The sequence below is a fragment of the Orbicella faveolata genome, unplaced genomic scaffold, assembly GCF_042242905.1.
Source record: "Orbicella faveolata isolate gen_17 unplaced genomic scaffold, um_ofav_v1 contig_24, whole genome shotgun sequence".
NCBI classification, from domain to species: domain Eukaryota; kingdom Metazoa; phylum Cnidaria; class Anthozoa; order Scleractinia; family Merulinidae; genus Orbicella; species Orbicella faveolata.
In genome coordinates, this window is record NW_028301552.1 from 12,050,001 (window position 1) to 12,072,092 (window position 22,092).

At 39.3% G+C, this 22,092-nt stretch overlaps 1 protein-coding gene and 1 pseudogene across 3 annotated transcripts in view; one reads left to right on the forward strand and one right to left on the reverse strand.

Annotated features, from left to right (window-relative positions):
• LOC110043217 (uncharacterized) overlaps window positions 1–13,483 on the reverse strand; it is a 27,855-nt pseudogene extending 14,372 nt beyond the window's left edge. Inside the window, exons 1-7 of the transcript XR_016208150.1 lie at window positions 13,386–13,483; window positions 12,188–12,257; window positions 11,245–11,325; window positions 9,842–10,498; window positions 8,435–8,698; window positions 7,007–7,039; window positions 488–559 (exon numbers count right to left, since the gene is read on the reverse strand). The product of XR_016208150.1 is annotated as an uncharacterized LOC110043217 (transcript). The remainder of the gene's footprint in view (window positions 1–487; window positions 560–7,006; window positions 7,040–8,434; window positions 8,699–9,841; window positions 10,499–11,244; window positions 11,326–12,187; window positions 12,258–13,385) is intronic.
• Window positions 13,484–14,182: 699 nt separating this feature from the next.
• LOC149110411 (deoxyribonuclease TATDN3-like) lies at window positions 14,183–21,780 on the forward strand. Of its 2 annotated transcripts, XM_089292770.1 has the most exons (11): window positions 14,749–15,005; window positions 15,163–15,195; window positions 16,688–16,761; window positions 17,234–17,312; window positions 18,778–18,840; window positions 19,111–19,188; window positions 19,352–19,383; window positions 19,655–19,710; window positions 19,943–20,055; window positions 20,889–20,969; window positions 21,622–21,780. In XM_089292770.1, the coding sequence occupies exons 1-11, from the start codon at window positions 14,907–14,909 to the stop codon at window positions 21,763–21,765; spliced, it is 852 nt and encodes a 283-aa protein (XP_089148896.1). In that variant the 5' UTR covers window positions 14,749–14,906; the 3' UTR covers window positions 21,766–21,780. The 2 variants fall into 2 exon arrangements, with proteins under 2 accessions (XP_089148897.1, XP_089148896.1); XM_089292771.1 differs by lacking the exon at window positions 19,111–19,188 and having other exon boundaries at window positions 14,183–15,005.
• Window positions 21,781–22,092: the final 312 nt, after the last annotated feature.

Consider the following 22,092-nt stretch of genomic DNA (forward strand, 5'->3'; position numbering starts at 1 on the left):
CCTGTGGTGCGTTCCTCTTGCTTGATGAAAATTCTAGGGGTTTTGTTTTATTGCGTCGCAACATTAACTGATGAAGTAAGAATTTACATTTCACAACGCTTCGTTACATAAGCGACACCTTCCCTTGTTGTAGAGTGCCTTATTTGATTGGAAAAAATATATATACTATTGAACTTTGGTTTCACTATTTCCGGGTTGGGGGGGGGGGGGGTGTAGGGGCAGGCTCGCTACTTTCGGAGGGCTTGCTACTTTCGGGATTTAATAGCGCCCAAAATTTCGAGTCTCTACTTTCGGGGGGTCGTTACTTTCGGAAGTTTACGGTAATGTCATAGCCGTCACATTTTTACCAGTTTGAATAAACAGTCATCCCGTCGTTTTCCCCGCTTTTTTTGTTTAATTCATTAGTTGATGTTCATTGCTTAAGTTACAGGAGAACTTTTCTCTTCACTATATCTCTATATCTCCAAATATCTTAACGTCTACTGACCTTCATCTTGGCTGGATTTCCTCAAGGGGTCTAACTTTTCTCTGACGCTTTTCGTTTGTCTTCCCATTTGTTCTTTGAGGTTTTTTGAAAAAGAAAAGTCAGAACATCAGTTATAGTTTAAAGCATATACAGTTTGCTCTGTATAAAACGTATTTGCTAAGCCAGACAATCAAGTACTAGAGCCTTTAAACACGAAGTGTTTTTGTAAAACCGAGTGTACATCAAGTGAAGCGAGCAAACACATCCGGGATCCCAGAGGCCGATCCCAGATGTAAGCTAAACATACATAAATTACATCGTTACACTGTCCACTCACGTTTAGCCTTTTTTTGTGTCCTTTATTTCTCAGAATTGTAGGAAACGATAAAATACACTCGATTAGTGAACAAGCTCCCAAGAGCTGATAGTACACCATTTTGTTAATGTTAGCTCCAGTCCCTTGTGGGGGCAAAATTTGATCTATTTAATAAATTAATGAGGCCATTTTTGGCCGAGTCATCACTTCTTGCCCCCACAAGGGAATGGAACAGGAAATATTTGCATTATAAAAATGGCCCATTAACACTAGTCTGTTCTAGGCTCTCGGACAGTGGCTGACCGAGAGCCTGGAACAGGTATTGAAAGCCGTTTGTAGCAAAATTTAATCCTCGCAATGTATGTTTGATCCTTTAAATAATGGTTCTATTTAACGAGTAAAAAGACGCTCAATCCAATCGTAAATAAAATTTTTGCTTCAATTCAATCTTTTGAGTTTCATGATTCAATCCAATGCCCTGAATATTGATTCAATCCAATACCTCGAATATTGATTCGTCTTCATCCTACTCCTCAAAAAAACACTTCAATATCCATAGTTTTGGTCACTTTACTATGCAAAGTTGCTGCAAAAAGCGACAATGACGTCACGAATTTCCACCATGTTAGAACCGGTGACGCGAGCTAGTTTCCAATCCAGTCTCTTTACTATCCATGGACACACGCGCGTACACGCTGCGAGGATTTTTACGGATGTAGCGCGGGGAAATGGCGTTCGAAATTCCCGAAATGTTTGATGCTTTTGGCTCACAACTCAATACGTTCATGTCTGTTGGAATTTTACTTCAGTATTTTCGTCGTAAGCTGCTCCAGTTTGAGTGAAGTAAGACAGTGTCGAATTTAGTTATGTCCCGCTTTATATCACTGACCAAGTTGTGTTCCGCTGCTTCTTTTACAAGAGCTCCACTTTACTCCACTCTAAGTTTCAAATATATTAAAGATTAATAGCTTTTCCATAACACAGCAAAACACTAGTTGGATATATTTGGATATAGAAGCGTTTCAGGACTTCAGAGTTTCCCTCTTCTTGCCAAACGCTCGCGAGGATTTCGCCAGAGTCTATCGCGACCGAAAAGTAAGGAAAAAAAAAATAATTGCAAGTTTGACTTTCGCCTGAATTGTAAGCAACGCCTGATGTTTCATCAAGGCCCAATAAGTGACAATATGTTTATGTCTGTAGATGCTGCTCAGGTTTGTTTGTGTAAAAATCCAATAAACTGTCTATTGTCGATGAATAACAGCGCCCGCCGATGCGTGTTTTGTACAGTCAGTAAAACATAACAAATTGGACTTCCGCACTTTCGTGTGAAAACGTACATCGAACACAACATTTCTCGTTTTTAAATATGTTTAAAAGGTTGGTAAATGTTTGAGAACATATTAAAAACTTAGCTGAAAATATGTGAATACAGCAGAAATAATCAGCAAAGTTACGATGAACAACGATTTCGATTTTGTTGGCTGAGTTATCAAAACTCCTTGTCTATTTTATTTTCGCAGTGTAAAATTTCACTACGCTAAAGAAACACACATGATGTTAGCAGCCTTTTGGCGTTGGTGAAAACTGTTGCAGCATCTCGGCACAAAAGATAACGAAAGAAATCTTCGTCAAGATTTGTCAAGATTTGTTGAGAACACCGACTCGGACTTGTTAAGTGCACGCGCTGCACTATGCCAATGAGCTACTTGTACGCGTCAGACTTTCCTTTCAAAAACTTTTGCAAATTCGCCAAAAGAAACAGAAACAATAAGAAACTATCAAAAACAGGTTTTGGTTATGATTAAGCATTGTCCGGGAAACTCAAAAATTAACTCGATACCAGAGTGAAGAGTTTTCTTACATAAGCGCAGAAGTGCACGCCGACGTCCGCCGTTCTTGATCAAGCCATTAGTCTGCTTAGGTCAATGAGGCATTGCTACAACCCAGACACAAGGGACACTTAAAATTTAGATTCCATTGCTGCCGCTTTTGTAGATGTGCTCAGGGTATTGCGTTGCAGAGCTATTACTCCATCAACTGTTGCTGCGAATTCCGTTACGATAGGAAGCGAAAAAGGAGGAAATCGTGGAAGACCATTTCTTAAAATTCCTGTTCAGGGACGTGCTTGAGGAACTTCGAGGATTAGGATTCACCTGGACAAGGATAGCAGAGATGATTGGAGTTTCGAGATGGACAATTCATAGAAGAGGGCAGAGTATGGCTTAGAAGATTATGAGGGGTTTCGACAACTTACCTGATGAGGAACTCGACCAAATCATTCAAGGGTACATTTCTAACCATGGGAGCGCTACTGGATGGAACTTCATTGCAGGTTTCTTCAAGTCGATTGGGTTACGGGTTCAACGTAGAGGAATAAGAGAAATGTTGACAAAATTAGATCCCCAAAATACTATCTTGAGATGGGGTGCTACTGCGCGACGCGGGGAATACCAGGTGGCTTGGCCAAATCCGCTTTGGCATCTGGATGGCCATCACTCTATGATCTGATGGAAAATGCTAATTCACGGCTGTATAGACGGATTTTCTCGGAGAATAATGTTTTTGAAATGTAGTGCAAACAATAAAGCAGAAACGTTGGTGTGAGCGACACAATGGTGCAGGTTAGAGGAGAGGAGAGGGGCAGCTCCACTGCAGGGCCATCAACACAACCAACGAATTGAAAGATTGTGGAGGGATGTTTTTCATTGTGTTTCCCACTTGTACTATTATACTTTTTATGGTATAGAATTGTCAGGCATCCTGAAAATTTGCAGTGCATCTTTTCACCTTACACTTAGTTTTTCTACCAAGGATAAACCAAGCTCTTTGCCAGTTCACTGATAACAATGGGTTAAAGGCCTACACAACTCGTATCCACGTGTAATAGCCGCTTTGAAAGTTTTGCTGGAACTAGTATTAAGGATCTGCCCTTTTTGTATGGTACGATAGGGGGATCTTTGAATATTCGCTAAACAATAATCCTGTGTTTTAAGGAAGACATTTCACCAGAATAGAACCGTCAGAGGTCGTAGGTCTGTGTGGCTTCCGCTGTAATCCGCGTGTAATTTGTAGAGTTTGACACTTCTGTTTTTTTAAACAGTTGCTATGGCAACAGGACTAAGGGTGTCATTTTGTCTCTTTTGTAACGACCATTTGTGGTGCCAAGTTTCAAGAACACTGCTTCAATATTTCTACAGATATCGTTTATTCAGTATTTTACCACTTTTTAGTTGCAAACAATGTGGCGTCATCACTGATCTAATATGCATAATAGAAAAACGTCGATATCTCTTAAACGAAAAAAGATATTTCAAAAATAAAAATGCCATTCTTCTGTATTTTGAAAGGCCTTTCAAATAAGCAGAAATTATTTTTCATGTCATATACACTTTAAGATAACAAATGCATCAATCACATTCCTCCCATGCAACAATTTAGCAAGCATGCACATACAGGATATGCCTCCGTTTTCCGGTCACATTAATATACTTAGAACAATGAGAAAATTGCCACATTATCTTTTCGATACTGCTTCTTTTCAGTCCAGGGGGGTGTGGGGGGGGGGTGTACTTCCTTATATGGGCTATATAGGAACGTGCAGCCCTAAAGGGCATGGTACTTCAGCCGTTTTGGTCATAAATGGGGTATCGATTTTGGCCATTTTGATCATAAATTAAAAGAGTATGGTTTTTGCACTCTAGTCGAATTGGGTATGCTTTTTAGAATAAGCCACTTTCTCAGGGCAACCCTAAAACCAGGAAACCGGAATCCGGAACCGGAAACCAGAAACCGGGATCCGGAATCCACAAGTCAAAGAAAACAAGTTCTTCAAATACGAGAAAATTATTTTGCATAGCTTTTGCCTGTAAGAAAAGAGACCAAGTAAAAAAGACCTCAAACTTAACCTTTTTTGAAACAAAAATTTCCCGTCTGTTGAGATTTGTGCAACCGTTATTTCTAGTGAGGGCTGTGATTATGAGAATCTTAACAACGTGCGTCGTAATGATTCCAGGCAACCTGAGAGCGTCTAAAATAAGCTTGCTGGTAATTGCCATTTTGTTTAATAAGTGATCTGAAATTTACCGGAGGTATAAATTTAGCCTTTATGTCTAGTAGATACTGAACAAGGTAGAAAATGTCATCAGAGAGAACTGAATCTCCGTCAGTGGTAGCCCCCTGTGCATTGACAGTAACGCCCCCACTTTCGAAGTCCAAAGGCTAACCTGGCTCGTCTAAATAAACTTGTTTTTCCCAACAGATCCGAGACTAATTCCAGATCAACACTATTTCCACACTGATACTGTTACAAATCAACACTACATTTTCTTGCTGGCCATCGTATCAAAACAATTTATAGAAATGTTGCACACTTACTCCCGTCTGCTTTTTGCTTGCGAACGGATCGGACCACATGTTGTTAAAAGATGCTAAAAGACTGCCAGAAACTCACCGCAATAGCTTGTTGCTATTGTGCTACTCACCAGTCTTCTCAAGCAATTTGATCTAGACAAGAACCGCGCTCTCACCAGGGCCAGGTTGAACAAAAGATGGTAACTTAACCTGCGTGAAAGCGAGCAGGCTCTCGTGTTTGGGCTGGGGGCGCGAGTTGCGAAGCTGCGAGAAGGCACTTGCTCACATGCCAACGCAAAAAGACACTAGACACTAGAGCCTGCTCGCAAGCTATGGGTAACTCTATCCACCCGAAAAATCACCAACTCTGACTGGATAGTGATTTACCCAATGGATAGCTTTATCCAGCTTTTGATCAACCGGGCCAGATGTATAGCTAAGGGTTGTTCAGAACTAAGTCAAGAATTTTTTAGCAACTACAATTTGTGGTTGAAGTAAAGCAAAGAAAATAAGTAACAACAAAATATTTTTTCCTGATATTTATTAGACATCGCTAAAGTGAATTATTTCTATTTCTTGCTTGGTCATGAAGCTGAACTTCATAACTATAGCTTGGATTTTTGGCTTCTTAGAATACTCAAGTAGTCATTTCCGAGGAATTAAAGCCAAAATACGGCCGAGTAACAAGGCGATAACAGGGAAGGAGCCTTATAATAAGTCCACTTTTCACCAAAGATGTCTACAGCTTCTCTATTCTTCTTGCTCGCTTCGCTCGCAAACCCCACTCCCAACCACCGCGTGCTTTGCGCTTGCTTCGCTCGCTTTTTCTTTCGCGTGCGAGGCTGTGAACAGTCTAGGTATTGGATTGAATCAATATTCCAGGTATTGGATTGAATCAATGTTCCAGGATTAAATTGAACCAAAAATTTTATTTATGATTGGATTGAATGCCTTTCTACTCTTTAAATAGCACCACTAGGCTCTCTCTCCTCTGTCTCGCATAAGGGAGGCAGAGGAAAAAGAGCCTATAGGAACAAGGTTGGCTGTGTAGTGATATTCGTCAGTTCATTTGGTGATTCTTCTCTTTTTTGCTTGTCTTCCTCGGGAAATGAATTGTTCAGTCAGATTTCTAAAGCTTCATACGAAATGGCTGAATCAGTGTGAGATGGCTTAGCCAATCAAAATGTAGCATTTGCATTAGTACACTAGTAGAAATCCACCAAACAATTCAGTTATGAGCTTGAGATGTCAATGAGGTGATAGTTGATGAGGCCGAAAGCTTAATCAACTATCACCTCACAGGAATCTCGAGCTCATAATCACATTGTTAAATAGGCCATCAGCAAAATGGTCTATATATTATTTACATAGATTTCTCTAACTATGGCTTTTTGCACACTTTCTTATAGGGTGTTTTCTGACTCAGTGCAGAAAGCTTAATCAACTATCACCTCACATTAATCTCGAGCTCATAATCACATTGTTAAATAGGCCATCAGCAAAATGGTCTATATATTATTTACATAGATTTCTCTAACTATGGCTTTTTGCACACTTTCTTATAGGGTGTTTTCTGACTCAGTGCAGAAAGCTTAATCAACTATCACCTCACATTAATCTCGAGCTCATAATCACATTGTTAAATAGGCCATCAGCAAAATGGTCTATATATTATTTACATAGATTTCTCTAACTATGGCTTTTTGCACGCTTTCTTATAGGGTGTTTTCTGACTCAGTGCAGAAGACAAACTTAACCTACATTTGCAATAAAGCTTTACGAATTATTTTCCCTCCAAAGTTTTCTTTCACTTTTAAGAACATTGTGTTACATTAAGACTGAGTGGTTAAGTTAAAATTTATTTTCACACATACCTTCCACCTCGCCAAATCTTTCCTTGATTTTGCCTTTATGAAAAAAAAGGAGAGTTAGTGATGCGACAATATGTTAAGTTTCAGTGATTCAAAGGTAGTTTACCAATACACATTTCCCTGGTTTGAGGTCAATCAGAATCGCACGTGCACTATATACACATGCATTTACTGTGTTCATATTCACATTCAGCCAATCAAATATCCTGCAATATCAAGTCATCGACCTCATGATGGCCAGATTCTTGGTCAAATAAGAGTGTGGTAAGTACTTAATTGTGTCTTTTTTGGTACGCTTCATGGAGTTTCAACATATCACCGACTGTCTGTCATACTGAGCAAAGGACTTGCTTACTCGTCACATCCTGCCATGACCTTTTAATGTAATCAGTCAATCATGTCATAAATAACGCATGGTGTTGTGAGGGTTTTTAAGTGCTACAAAGGTTTAACGTTTTGCAAATTAGAAAAACTGTTTGTGTGTCCTGCTAGAGAAAATTAATAGGGGCAATTCAATCAGTTCATTCAAGAACTGTTCACCGCAAATTCCTTTCCATCAAGGCAGCTTAGTGTTAACTATTACTTTGTTGTACTGTCTTCGCATCTACTGATGCCGACAATAGGATTTCTAGAGGTAACCTTCTTCTGTTCTACCTTCAAAAGGTTTAAAGCACACAAGTAAACACCCTATATTGAAGTTCTAAGCTTTTTATAAAACACATGCACTCTACCAGTAAAAACCCTATTTTGAAGCTCTAAGTTTTCTATAAAACACATGCATTTCATTATATTAATAGCAGCTTCTCTGAGTCTTGTTATAGCTACAGTGCGACTACTTGAACCAGCCTATTTGGAAAAAAGGCAACTAATGAAAACATCATTGAGAAATGAAACTGAGAATAAACAATGATGACCTTTTCCGTAAACGAACCAATAACGTACGTTTAAGAATACAAACAATTAAGTTCCACAACAAAATTTGAAACCCAACGAAGTTGTGAATGTCGTGGACCTCTCGGGAAACTTGATCTTTTTTTATTAGTTTCCGATCATAACTTTTGAGCAGTCTTTTAATGGTTTTAGTCTGGCCATCACAAAATAACTTTTCCAGTTAAATTTTTGTAGTGAAGTCGACTTAGTAATATAATTCCCTGAAAAGAAAATGATGGGATCGGTAGAGTTTGTACAACGTATGAAGAAAAGTCTATTAAAAGTACTAGTATATTAATTCAGGTAAAACAGACCTCTGCTTGCCTTTCCTTGATTTATATAATTTTACTATTTTTAATACTATCAATGACTCTGTTTTGTTTACAAAAACATTACCGTCAATGTTCTCAATAAACAATTTGATTAGCCAGTTTTCTTCCAAGTGGCCCAGTTCAAGTAGTCAATATACTGTAAGAAAATATATGTGGTTTATTTCCTTACAACAAAATTCTTTGGCCACTTTATCAAGACCAACTCGGACATGACATAAGGCGTGGTAGAGGTCTTCATAAGGTGTACAAGAGGATGATGTATTTCTCCAACGAAATAACATCGCACGTGGTTTATCTTTTGCATTAGTGGCTATTTCTTCCACTACATTCTGACTAATTCCAAGGTGAAGTCCCAGCGTCTCCCACTTTGCAGCAATCTTTCCTGCCAGCTCATCTAGTTCAAGGTCACTAAGTTGGCCTTCTTTAAAAGCAACTATATATGTGAAAAAGAAGTTTGAGTTAACCAATGATGCAATTTTGTTACATACACAGTTTGTGGACAAAAAAATCTGAGAAGCTAGTATTTAAAGAGTATTCAAGCACCAAAGACTGAGTCTGTTTTGAAAGGTTTACGGTCAATAGCAATTAAAGAAAGCTCCCCTCGATATAAAGTGCATTTTAAGAGACACAACGACAATGGAACAAATTGAGATGTTTTTTCAACAGAGGTGAACCTTCTAACACTGATATTAGAACTGAATTTCCAGAATAGCGCTTAACGCGTGTTTGAATTGGTGTCTAGCTCCTTCCATGTGAGACTTCAAAGCTGCATTAATTTCCCCATGCTCACTAATTTAAACGTTCGGTGCACAGTTTACAATACGCTCGCATGTTCATTGTTTACAAGCCAATTAGCATTTATTTTTTTACAATAACTGCAGAATTCTTGCATGCTCATTGGCTAGTTGTCATTGTCAGTAAGCGGACAGACACATGAATTTATGACACAATGATCTACAGCGGACAATTTAAGAATTTGTTATTGTAAAAAACAAATTGACATCAGTTTTTCAGGTGTCTGTCCTATTATTGACAATGAATTTTGTCATAACATTTTAAAAGTAGTCTATGGCATGGATCCACAGCTACTTTGAAAATGTTATGACACAATTCATGATCAATAACAGGACAGACCCATGAAAAACTGACGTCAATTTGTTAAATGGATGAGTGGACAACATATACAAAATGGCATCCATGCCATCTGAACCGATTCCAAAATACAATGCATGCAACACAGAATTTCACCCAGAATGCAACAGCGCATGCTGTTTTGCCATTAGTCTGTCTGTTGAATGTTTTTTACTTTGATGTAATCCAATGTTATTTCCTATCCGAGCAAAAATTCAAGGAGTGTTCATTATTTTCAAGCACCTTTCAGCAGAGAGTCTTCAGTTTCAAGGGCTTTTGAAGTGCCCTTCTCAAACTCAATAATAATTTGTCGTGTTTAAACAAAAGATCATGCTTCACCTCTCCGAAGTTATAAACACTAATCGTCGGTGCCACTGCTTGTAACACAGAGTGGTGTCAAGGTCTTTTTAATTTCCAACCTTTTTCCTCCTAAATTCTTACATACCTTCCATTGCTTTAAGTTTTTCTTTGATGTTGTCTTCACCTTTCTTCCATTTCAACAGCAGCTCTCTGTAATGTTCCTCAGTGTCGAGATCCATGCACTCAAACTTGAGTTTATTGATAGCAGCTCCATAACTCGCTCCTCCCAGTGTTACTAGCGGGTTACTGATATCCTTCCAGAGGGTGTTAAACGTTACATCGTCTATAGAAGCTTGTGTGGCATGGCCGTAAACAGTATTTCCGTAGTACTTCACCCTGGCTATGTTGGCTTCAATACTCGTGTCTGCAGCAGAAGGAGGATTGTCCCAGCCGGTGATGGGTGGAGTCAAACCACATATATTCCTTAGCAGCACCATTAATAACGTGATATCAAAGCTTGCTGATGAAACAGATGTACGGATGGTAGGGAACAAGTTTACCCATTGAGTAGGATTGAGGATTCTTCTTGACTTAAGTGACTGCAGTTTCTTGTGTGCTGGGGTACCAAGCGCCAATACAGAATGCAGTCCAGCTGGAGGGTGAATTCTGTCGAATGTGTCCCTCAAGGCATGGAATCCAACGTCCACCAGAATACGACACAACCGTGCATAGTTGGTCGTCTCCTTGGTGGATGCAACTGGCGTAGCAAAAGCAGAAGCCATGGACTGACGACCAGATGAACCTACCAAAAGTTAGTGCATAGGGTGGTCCCTCTTTCGCTTAGCCCGTTGTGTGTGATGCGAAAGAAAAGTGTCAGGAAGAAAACGACCGAGTGAAATCCTGAGGACGAAAGATTTCGCGCGGTCATTTTTTTCCTTGCTGTTTATTTACGGTCTCGCTACATGGACTAAAGCGAAAGAGGGACTACTTGTAGGCTACTTAGTCTACGGATGGCGTAGTATAGAACATCCTCTTTGTTCTTGCTATTATGCTTTCTATTTTTATAAAAAAAAAAAAATCGATCCTGAAGTAAAACTATGGCTGTTGATCAAGGCTGATCTTATCTTGGGAGGCAAAACTGAGTAAATGAAACCGCCGCCTGGTTAGCTCAGTTTGTAGAGTGCCAGACTGCTGTGCGGGAAGTTGAAGGTTCAAGCCCCAGACCGGACCAACACTCAGGGTCGTAAATAACTGAGGAGAATGTGTTACCTTTGTAATTACTGCTGCAAATGGTTAGACATTCAAGTCTTCTCAGATAAGGAATATAAATTGTAGGCCCCGTCTCCTGCATCTTCAATGTTACATGGTTATTATCAGGGTATATTAAAGAACCCACACACTTATCGCAAAGAGTGGGGCGCAGAGTTTCCTTCACATAGGGTTAGCCTCAATGCGTATTTCCCCCTTGGACAGAATTGTTTAAGAAAAATTGCTGTGTCTGTGTCTGTGTCTGTGTCTATGTCTAGCCAAGAAATTATTGTTGCTTACCCACACAATTCAAGATGATGCAATTGCCCCGGTTAGTAATTGATATCTCAGCTCTGGATGCCCAACCTTCTGGGTGGTAATCTGTAATTATATGAAAAGAATACCATTTTCTTTCGGGATACAGCGGGTAATCCAGAGCGGGCAAGATAGTGCCATCTTGCCCGCTCAGGTAGCCAATCACAGCGCAGGATTTGGTTCACCTTGCCCGCTTGCTGAGGTGGCCATATCATAAAGTGGAATCCCAGTTTCTGGAACCCTCGATTTTTCAAATGTCCCAATAACTCGTACCGAAAGTCGCCCCTCTCCAAGTCGACCCCCGATTTCTTGAACTACGAGATTTTTGAACCATTTTTCGTTTGCCTTGGAGGTTCAAGAAACGGAAGCCCAGCATAAGTGATATAATGTCAATTTAAGCGTTAAGAGCTGGAATAAAATTGACGCAAAAGACTACAAAAGACAGAAAATAAATCAAATATCAAAAAAATGACTTGAACGAGAATTCCCTTATAAAACAGTTTCTCAGAACTCTCCAACACTGACAGATGCTTTCCAGACCTTCCATTTCTCTGTTCCTTTAAAACAAGTTTTCTAAATATTGTTGCTGCTTAAATTATACTCAGATATTGTTAAAGTTCTTCAAAGTGAATCAGGCTTTTCAGTCTAACGTGCTTGACTGAGTATCTACACCAAATTGAGAAAAGCAAGCAAGGAAAAGCTTTCCACCTTTGTTGTTTTAGACCCACGGATATTTGGGGGTAACCCTGCGATGGACTAGCATCCCATCCAGGGGGGAGTAAAAGTACTCCTAGTCGCTTCATGCTGCAGAAATGGGGATAAGCTCCAGCCTGATGGACTTAACCTTGGATACTGATGTAGACAAACACTGTTACATTACAACCGATTAATCACATAGATTAGAACGCATATTTCAGAATGTTCTTACCTTGCAGAGTACTTCTGTGGTCATAACGTTGTTTCAATTCCTCCCTATCATAATGAGACAGTAGCAACAACTGTAAAGATAAACAAGGCGTAATTTCATGTAACATTTCATCTGCTCTTGGTCATAAGGGACTGGTCAAAAAGAACAAGGAGAAGGGTTGGGGGGTGGGGGGGGGTGGAGGATGGGTCGGAGCATTACAAAATGTGGTGGATAGAAAACATATGTTTTATTCCACGTCTCCTGCTTACCTGAAACATTGAAGGTTTCTGCTGGAGCCAAAATGACTCGATTTGACGCATGCAATCGATAGGCAGTCATCAGTAATTCATGTATGCGACGTCTAGTGGAGCGAACTAAATTATTCTCAGTAATAAAAACTTCTTTCCCTTAACTGTAGTCTCGTTAAATGCTAACATCTAAAACAATCTACGGTATTCGAATCTGTTGACCTGCTTGAGCAGAAGGACGCTGTCTGAACGATCAGAGTCCGCAATAATCACGAGATCAAAAGCACTCAAATGGAACGTTACATAACGAACTGTCACGCTAACCCTCAAATATTAAAAAAAAAACTTTAAAAAAACTCTGCAAGTTAGTTTTTCCACCCTTTAACCTTTGAAGTAAGGAAGAAATTATTTTGAAACCTTCATAGCCCGTAGACTATAAATCGTTTCGTTCTCGAGACAAGCGCGCGCGCAAAAACTTTGGGCGCAGGAAGAAGGCATAAAAGAACACTTTAAATGAAAATACTAATACTAAATAAGTAAGACGGTAACTGAGCAAGTGTTTCCCCCTGAAATGGCGATCATTTTTGTGCGAAGGCCACTGGTAAGTGTTTTTATGATCACAGAATAAGTTTTGGTAGGAGATTATCAGTGATTAACCTGTACATACGGACAGAAAAGTTTCGAAACAGGCTAGACATTCCACGACTTCCGCTGTCAGTTCTTAGAATATGCTCGTGTCTCGGTGTTTTTGCAGACTCGGGACAAAACTGTTCGCTATGAATTGCTGCTAAGCCACTTTTCATGTACCTTGAAGTAAAATCTACTTACAATATTTAGACCATTACAAAACAGGGCTTAAGAACAGGGGCTTGGCATTTGTCGCAGGAATGTGCTTAAGATTGTGTATTATAATTTCACCCTGCGTATCTCGCTCACTTGAGCATTAAAGGTTAATATTTAACCATACTTACCCAGATCTGGGTTTGCAATCGATTCTCAGTCTCAAAATTGATACAACAGTGGTCGCCAGTGGTTCTGAAGAGATGAATCCCTGTGTGAAACGAACATCTTTAGAGGCGGATTGTCGAGGGATTCACCTAATTGGGAACCCCGGAAAGTCACGCGAATAATTCTTAGTCTTGAAATGGTCTATCCTTACCTGTGGTCTGTGCGGGTCTCGTTGAATGCCTTTATGTGTGTAAAAGCGATTCAAGGGATCTTCCGATTAAAGGATTTTCTAGAATCAAGTCATGTCCGTGGGTACACTGGAATTCCAAGGTACTCTACGAGCAGAAGGGAGTTTTTTCTGAATCACGAGATCACAAGCAGTCAAGCAGAAAACAAGGTTGGGTCCAGTCTAGTGTCAAAGCACGCACATTCAGGTCCTGGCCGCGGGCTTTTGTACATTATGCTAGCATTTTTTCGAGCATTTTAGTGAGGCGAAAGCATTAAGCATAAGAGATGATCTCTTGATTAAGCATTATTCGAGCATTTTAGCGGCATTTTCCCGGAAAATTATTATTTTTTCCACAAAAAATACAAATAATATTTTTTTACGAGAAAAGGAAGACTTAACTCGAAATTGAAAAAAATTGAAGTGCCACTTCACTTAAGTATCCCTGAAAGGAGACAAAGGATTAACAGAACAACATATCATTCAGAGAATGAACTTTTGGTGTATTAAATCTATTATATACGTTGTTTTTAACTATACGTATTTGTTAAACACCCTGAGCTGTTAATTGTGTGAAAACGTTAAAACTGTTAAAATTCAAAAACTCCTATGTATGAGCATCAATCGAGCATTTAAGTGACTTTTTGTGGGGGAAACCGAGCATTTTAGTGCGGAAATATAAGCACAATGTACAAAAGTCCTGGGCTGGCGTTTTCCCGCTACAGCGCGCCGATTCATTGGCTAGTTTATGGTCACATGACATCTAACAATGTCAAAACTGTTCACCGCCAAATGCATGAGCGGGAAACATTGCGAAAACTATGACGTCAAACGGGAAAGTGGTCACCGTTGACCGCTGTTGCATGTGATCAGATCACAGCGTGCAGTTGAAGGTGGCCTGGTGTTGTTTGTTTTATTTTGCGGAAATTTGTTTTGCCATATAAAAAATTACTTTTTAAATGACTACCTTGGGGAACAGTGAATTTTGTTTCCCGAGAATCTCAATGTTTCCATCCACTCAGTTCCCCTCAGGACCAGTCACCATTAGTGTTAACTGACACAGGCTCAAAAGAAATCATTCAATACTGATACCTATCATTCAATGCTTATACCTAAAAGGTAAGACTTTGGAGGAAGAGGATGAACCGTGGTTTTGAAAAAAAAATCCCCTAAATCTGGCCGGTTGTGCGTCTTCCCTCAACCTGTACGTGACATGTGGCATCAGAAGCATATCACCTAGGTGATATCTGGTGGCATACATGGCGTGACTATCTAACAGCCCTGAAAGTTCTGAAAAGGGTTGTGGGAAAATTTCAACATGGCGGACGCGCCGGACACTTTTAGAGAAAAGTTGGAATCCGAAAAGATCTGTTTTGTGGACTGTCATGCGCATATATCTGCGAAAGATTTCAGTGAGGTAAAACATTGCGTAACAGTAGCAGAATGTAGGACTAGTTTGATCCACGTCATTCACACGCCATATAGCTAGAACGATGCATACATGCCCTTTAAAACTGTTGTGTTGTTGTGATAAAGAGTTGTGAAAAAGACGTTTTTGTTTTCAACTATCAAAGGATATCGATGTTGTGATTGAGGAGGCAAGGAAGGTAAGCTAGTTAATCGTTTTGTATGTAGAAATGTACCTTATATCTGTTTTTTTCTATAAGGCTATTTTTTTTATAAAGAAATCCAAATAACGTGCACTTTTCGTCATGGCCATGGGAAAACACCAAGGGGTCCTGAAAGTCCAGGAGGAACTACAAAACTTCAAGTAGAGGAGATTTACGCCCTCCCTTTACCGCCTCCCCCTGACCCTTTTACTCATCCTCCATCCTCGACACATCTTTGTTTCCCCTGCTCCCACAGGTCTCCCAAGTGTAATATAAGAGTTTGTACGGAGATCTTGGCTAAAATATTTATAACAGTTCACATGGAGATCAGGAGTTGACGTTAAATTCGTTGAATGTATGGGTAATTTACCAAACAAAGACTCTTGAACATTCAATGGTATCATTTTTCTCATCCTGGAGATGTTAAATGAGATTTGAGTGAATTTTTAAAAATTTGTCCTAGGGTGCTTATTATAACACAGTTCTCCATACAAACTCTTATATTACGCTTGGGTGACCTGTGCTACTCCTGGAATAGAGGAGTTCGTGCTCTGAGGGGCATTATGGGTAATCAGGGAAACATTGCAAAGAAACAAAAAGCAGTACAATATACGCTTTCCTTCATATTTCCATTCTGACTTTCATTTTCGAGAAGAAACTTTTACTGTAAATAGAGAAACCCCTTTTCTACATTTACTACCGTTTTTGAGTCAATTGAGCTAGGCATTAGCCTACTCACCAGAGTAACAGAGATGTTATTTTTGTGGCTTGAGCAAATTGTTTGGTTTTAACCATAAAAAAATTCCTATACTCACAACAATCACTTGATGGGCTCAAAAATGCTGAGAAACCTAGACAAGGGGTTTCTCCGTCTACAGTATATGTTTCACCTCCAAATGTGAAATCAGAATGGAAATATAAAGATAAACATTTGTTTTACGGCTTTGTTTCTTTGTAAATTTGTCTTGCCGGTCCTATCCCCCACTCGGGGGCAAAGAACTAAGCAAATTTGTCTTGATTACCTATAATGCCCCTTGATGTGTGATCTCCTCAATTAATCTTGTACTTATGTCCCCGGGTGACTTTGCAAGAATCCAAATGTAAATGTAAAAACCTAGGGGTGACCAGAGTTATTGTGGATATTGGTTTTGATCAATCATGATTATTTTCATCTTAGGACTCATGGGATGCAGCCACATAGTTAGACTTTTTTTCTCCTGTATGCAAAGAGGGAGAAGTGGCTAATGTTCAGCCACCCCTCCCCCTGTCCCATAAAAAGAATAAAAATAAATAACTAAATAAATAAAATCTGAAACTAAGATTCTTGGAGTTGCCACATCCCACTTTTCCATCATATTTTAAACTTTATTTAAAAAGAGTATTGGGCCATATTTGGATTTCAGCAAAAGGCTTAGTTGAGAACACAACTAGCCCTGGGCTATTGGACACAACTTTCTTTACATGCTGCTTTGGTTATGTATTTTCTTAGGTTGGAGTGAGGGCCATTATTGGTGTGACAGAATTTAAGGCTGAGTTTGCTGGAATGCTTAATCTTCATGAAAGGTTTGAAATTGTGTACTTTAACCCTTAATTAAATTTTTCCTCCTCTTTCTCTACTGGAGTTAACCAACATCTGTTTACTTTAAGCAATAAAAAATGCCAAGACTATGTACATAATTAAGTTCTGAGCTTCCTATTTGACAAGGGCTCTCTCTTTTTATGGTTTGCCAGAGAATGGATTGAAGCAATGGTGATGGTCCCACCTCCCCGCAATGATAACCACTCTCACTCCTATAAACTTCCCAAGTAGACCCATTGTCATTTTGTAGCGGCACTTTGGGAGATTGAGAGTTAAGGCTCTGGTTGGAGATTCTTGCTATGATTGGCTGAATGAATCCTTCCGAGGTGTCAAATACATGCAAACCTCTGTCCTATACATTTTTTTTGCTTTAATTAATCTTGAACGTCGTTTTACTTGGATTGATGAGGCTGACACAAATCTGATGCCTCTAATGGTGTTTTACATATATTTTAGGTATCCAGATTTCATAGCTCCTTGTGTTGGTGTTCATCCTGTACAGAGCCTTTGTCCTGATCGCAGTGCTACCCTTGAAGTAAGTGAAACAGCAATAAAGAGTGAAATTTTCTTCACACTAAGTCCTGATTCCTAATTCCTCTTCAAATGAACGTTTCTTTAATATTTTTGTTAGTGACGATTGTTTCTTAGTTTTGTTGATACTGGGCCAGGAGGGACTCCCATATAAAAAGAATGGGGGTGCTGTTCGGAAGTATTGTTGAAAACAACCCATAGGAGATATCAATTCTAAAACAGCACATTACATGTATCTCCTGTCATTCTTCTTTTTTGGCTCAATTTCCTAAAAGCTACCATAGAAGCTCCTGCTGTGGACCTTTAGAGGTACCAAAACCACTTTTTTAACCCCCTAAAGGTATGACAAGCACCCCTGTCCTTTTTACATTGGATTCTACCCCCTTCCCCCTGGGATACTGGGATGAGATGGAAAAGGTGTGGTGTCCTTATGGTTATAAATGCTTTGCACTCCTGATTGAACAGCTTAGTTTGAGCCCTGGCTGAACCCTTGACTATGTTGTTGGACAAGACACATGTAATCTAGGCCTAATAAAAATTAATACAACTGCTGGCCAGTAGATTTTTCTTCTTGATGTGGGGAAATCAGATTGTTTTACTGGGGAAGGGGAGCGGGTCTGTGTATTTACAACTCTCCCATAGTGGTGAATCCATTTTGCTTGTATTGCATCATATCACAAAGCCTGCGAATGCAGACGTACATGTATTTCTGGCTGTCGCTTGTCTCTGCCGAAAGTAACATCTGCAAACCCGAGCCATGAAATGATTTCTGTGACGTAGGAATTTTAAGCCAATCACAGTTTAGTTCAAGTAGCCCCAGAACTACTGCGTGAGGTATTCGCTGTGAGGAGCACTTGAGTTTTATTCTATCACAGAATCTGATTGGCCAAGGGGAGAAACAAAAGTCATTACATCACAGAAATCGTTTCCTGGCTCGGGTTTGCAGATGTTATTTTCGGCAGAGACAAGCGACAGCCAAAAATACGTCTGCGTTTGCAGGCTACATATCACATTGCATCCAAAGAATTTGCTCCTGACTGATCCTTCCCTAGGGAAGTACATAGTATGCATTATTTTACTTTTTCCACTGAAAAAACGGTTCATTGGAATGGTTCCTTGTGGTTAAGGGTCATAGCATTGTCATGGTTACCCTCTATGCTCAGCTAGTAGTATGTGGCTCTACCAGCCTTATAGCAACATTCTCCTTGTTCATCTATAAATTTGTTGTTGACTGTAATGTAGTGGTAAAATATTGTTTCCATTGGCCATATGCTGAGTGGTTACCTGAACTGGACAAACAAGGTTTCCATTCCAGAAGCTAAGGATAAGTGCCAGCACCAATGAGGCATCTTGCTTCTGGTATCATCAGTATTGTAACAGACATAGCCTTTTCATCTTAAGATAAAGTAATAAAATAATTGTCGTGAATTAAATCTTATTGTGCTAGCGATGTTGTTCTTATGTTGCAGGATCTTGATGGTGTTGAGGAGTTTATCAGAGACAATCATGAAAAGCTGGTGGCCATTGGAGAGGTAAGAGAGCACCACATGCCTGAAGAAAGTACACCCTTTTTGCGGTATTGGAAATTAATCTTCATCAAGTCGCCAAGTCGTAAAATCACCAAATCATTAAATCATCGCTGTTTTTTTGGAGAGAATAATTAAACCATGGAAAATTGCACAGCACTCTTTTTGCAGCACCTTTTAAGTTATTTTTTCTTCTTTTCATGCATGATTAAGTTGTGACACATTATTTATATTTCATCAGTATTCAGATGTTTGCCTGACATTTTCTTAATGAAGGTTGGTTTAGATTTTACCCCAAGATTTATAAGCAAAGAGGAAGATAAAGATATACAGAGAGAGGTGTTTAGCCGACAGGTAGAGAATCCCTTCTGACTTGAAATGTCTTTTCATATTTACCACTTTACAATCATATATCAGCCCATAAACTGTACCTAACTGATCAATACCTGGTTATTTGAAATATTTATAAATTTAAAATTTAGATTTAAAATTTAAAAATGCCTTTTTGTTGTTGCAGATAAAACTTGCCCAAGAGCTTGATCTCCCTTTGTATGTGGGTACATTATTTTCAATTATCAAAATAAATGATATTAAAATAGCTACCAAGCAGAGTGTCTTTCCTTAGTGTTTCCACTCTTAAATTTGTAAATTAATTAGCCCTTGTCAATTAGCTTAGTTGTTAAATACACTATATTTTGAGAATAAAAAGGAAACATCTGAACAACATTTCTCAGATAAGTTTGCTATGCTGTATTAAATCTTTTACTTTTTTGACTATGCTGAAAGCATTTTGTTTGATGTGGTGTCTTGTTGTTTGCAGAAATGTCCATTCCCGATCAGCAGGGAGGCATGCGATTGAATTGCTACAAGAACATGGTACTTCTTATCCTATAAACATTAGTTACCATTCCTCTAGAAACTCTTAGAACAGAATGTCATACCTCATTTTCTTGTGTTAAAGATATTACACAAGGACAGCAAAGATAGTTCGTATTGTTAGAGAAGATTTAAGACAATATGAATACTACCAGAGCCAGTTTGATTCCCTTTGGTGGGAGAATCTTTAATTAAAAATAGTTAAAATTAAATTTTAGTTTTTCATTTTCAGGTGCCAAGAATGTTCTACTGCATGCATTTGATGGGAAACCTTCCAATGCTCTCAAGGGAGTTCAACAGGGATACTATTTTTCCATTCCACCATCTATAGCTCGCTCACCACAGGTAAAATATTTTGTTAAGTGTTGTGGTCGTCTGGTAAAGGAATCTGAGTTTTACAAGTGATGTTGTTCATGGATAGAAAACTTTTCTAGAACATGATTAGGAATGGACAGATAAGGTACTCTACCACCCAATCCTGTGGAGGCTCGGTGGCCTCATGGTTATTGTGCTTGCCTCTGGATTGAGTAGTCCAGGTTCGAACCCTGGCCAGGGACATTGTGTTGTGTTTTGGACAATATATTCTACTATCACAGTGCTTCTCTCGACCCAGGTGTACAAATGGGTACTGGCAAATTTAATGCTGGGTGGGTAATCCTGTGATGAATTAACATCCGAACCAAGAGGAGAAGGGGAGTAGAAAAATTCCTAGTTGCTTCATGCTCATGCTAGATAAGTGATGGCCTGATGGACCACTTGGCTTGCATGTAGACTTAATCTTTTTTGTACCTTACTACCCAATTCTAGGAAGTTGGGTGGTATTTTCTTCTATAAAATGATTATTTGTTGGTGTGTGACATGCGGTTTCAGAACCCTGTCTATGATTAGAGGCGGGGGGGGGGGGGGTGGGTGGGGGAGAGATGAGGCTTTAATTGTTGTAGTAGAATATGAGTAGGGGCTGTGTACAGTATGGCTGGTGTGTGAGATAATGCAGTGGAACATGTTAAGGGGTTGATGGGTGTTTGGAGTGCTGGACGAGGTACACTACTGTGTTGTTTACTAGGATTAAGAGGGAGCAGGGGGATGAGATATCTTTCTAGAGCCCTATCCAGGGTGGGTTGCTCTGCTAGAACATGACTGAGTTTGCCTTCGTTGACAGTTTTGTTCTTCATTGTCAGAAAGAGAAGCTTGTGAAAAATTTCCCACTCTCGAATCTTCTACTGGAAACAGATTCACCAGCCCTGGCTGCTGAAAAACAGGTACTCAGATTGTCACATTAATGTTTGGGATATGAATGTTGCTCACCAGTATCACTTGCTTAGACCTGGCACCCAAAATAAAGTAAGTTGTCAACCCTGGCATTTTACTTTGATGTACCTTTAATTGTGACAACTAAAAGAAAGGTGTATGGTGTATACTCAAACAACAAGAACAATAACAACAACAACAACAATTTTATTGATGTGTTTAGATAAAATAGCACAGCATTAAATCCTCTACTCATTGAGGACACCTAAAAGTTTACTTGAAGGAACTATTTTCAGCATTAAAAGTTAAAATTAATGATCTATTTACAACTGTTTAACATAAACTATTATATTAAAAGTCATCAGATTAAAGCAAAGAAATCATAACTGTGATTCGTACTGGTTTGGAAACCTGATCTTGTTACAGATTTTTACAATTTTATTTCTCTGTTTAAGCCTTAGGGTTAGATTTGATTGGAAGCAGATACCAAACATTTTACACAGCATATTGATCAAATTTACCCAAACCTCTAATTATTTTGTCCAGGTTACTCCATACTTTGTCTTTTCAACCCTCTCCAAATGTTTAACATTATGGTAAAGCAGTCTCTGACGTGTTTAATATGTTGCTTCGTAAATAATTTATTTTTTATTTTTTTGGCAGACAAGGAATGAGCCTAAGAACATCTACATCTCGTGTGAGGCAATCTCAAGGATCAAAGGAATTCCTATGCAGACAGTTTATGAAGAAACCACAAAAAATGCTCTGAAGTTGTTTCCCAAACTCCACAGATTTATTAGAAAGTGATTTAATGAGCAATCCAGATTGAATTACCGATAACAAAATTATTTAATATGGTGAGTGGAATGTTGCCTGTGAACAGGCTTTGGCTGAAAGGGTCTGATAGTGGCTGGAAGGATCTGACAGCGACTGGAAGGGTCTGACAGTGGCTGGAAGGGTCTGACAGTGGCTGGAAGGGTCTGACAGTGGCTGGAAGGGTCTGACAGTGGCTGGAAGGGTCGAGAAAGAACTGGCTGAGAGTGAAGTGGCCAAGGGGGAGATGTTCAGAGGCTAAGTAGAATGGGATTTAGGGAGTGATCGATGAGTAATTTTAAAATTGCCAACATCATACAG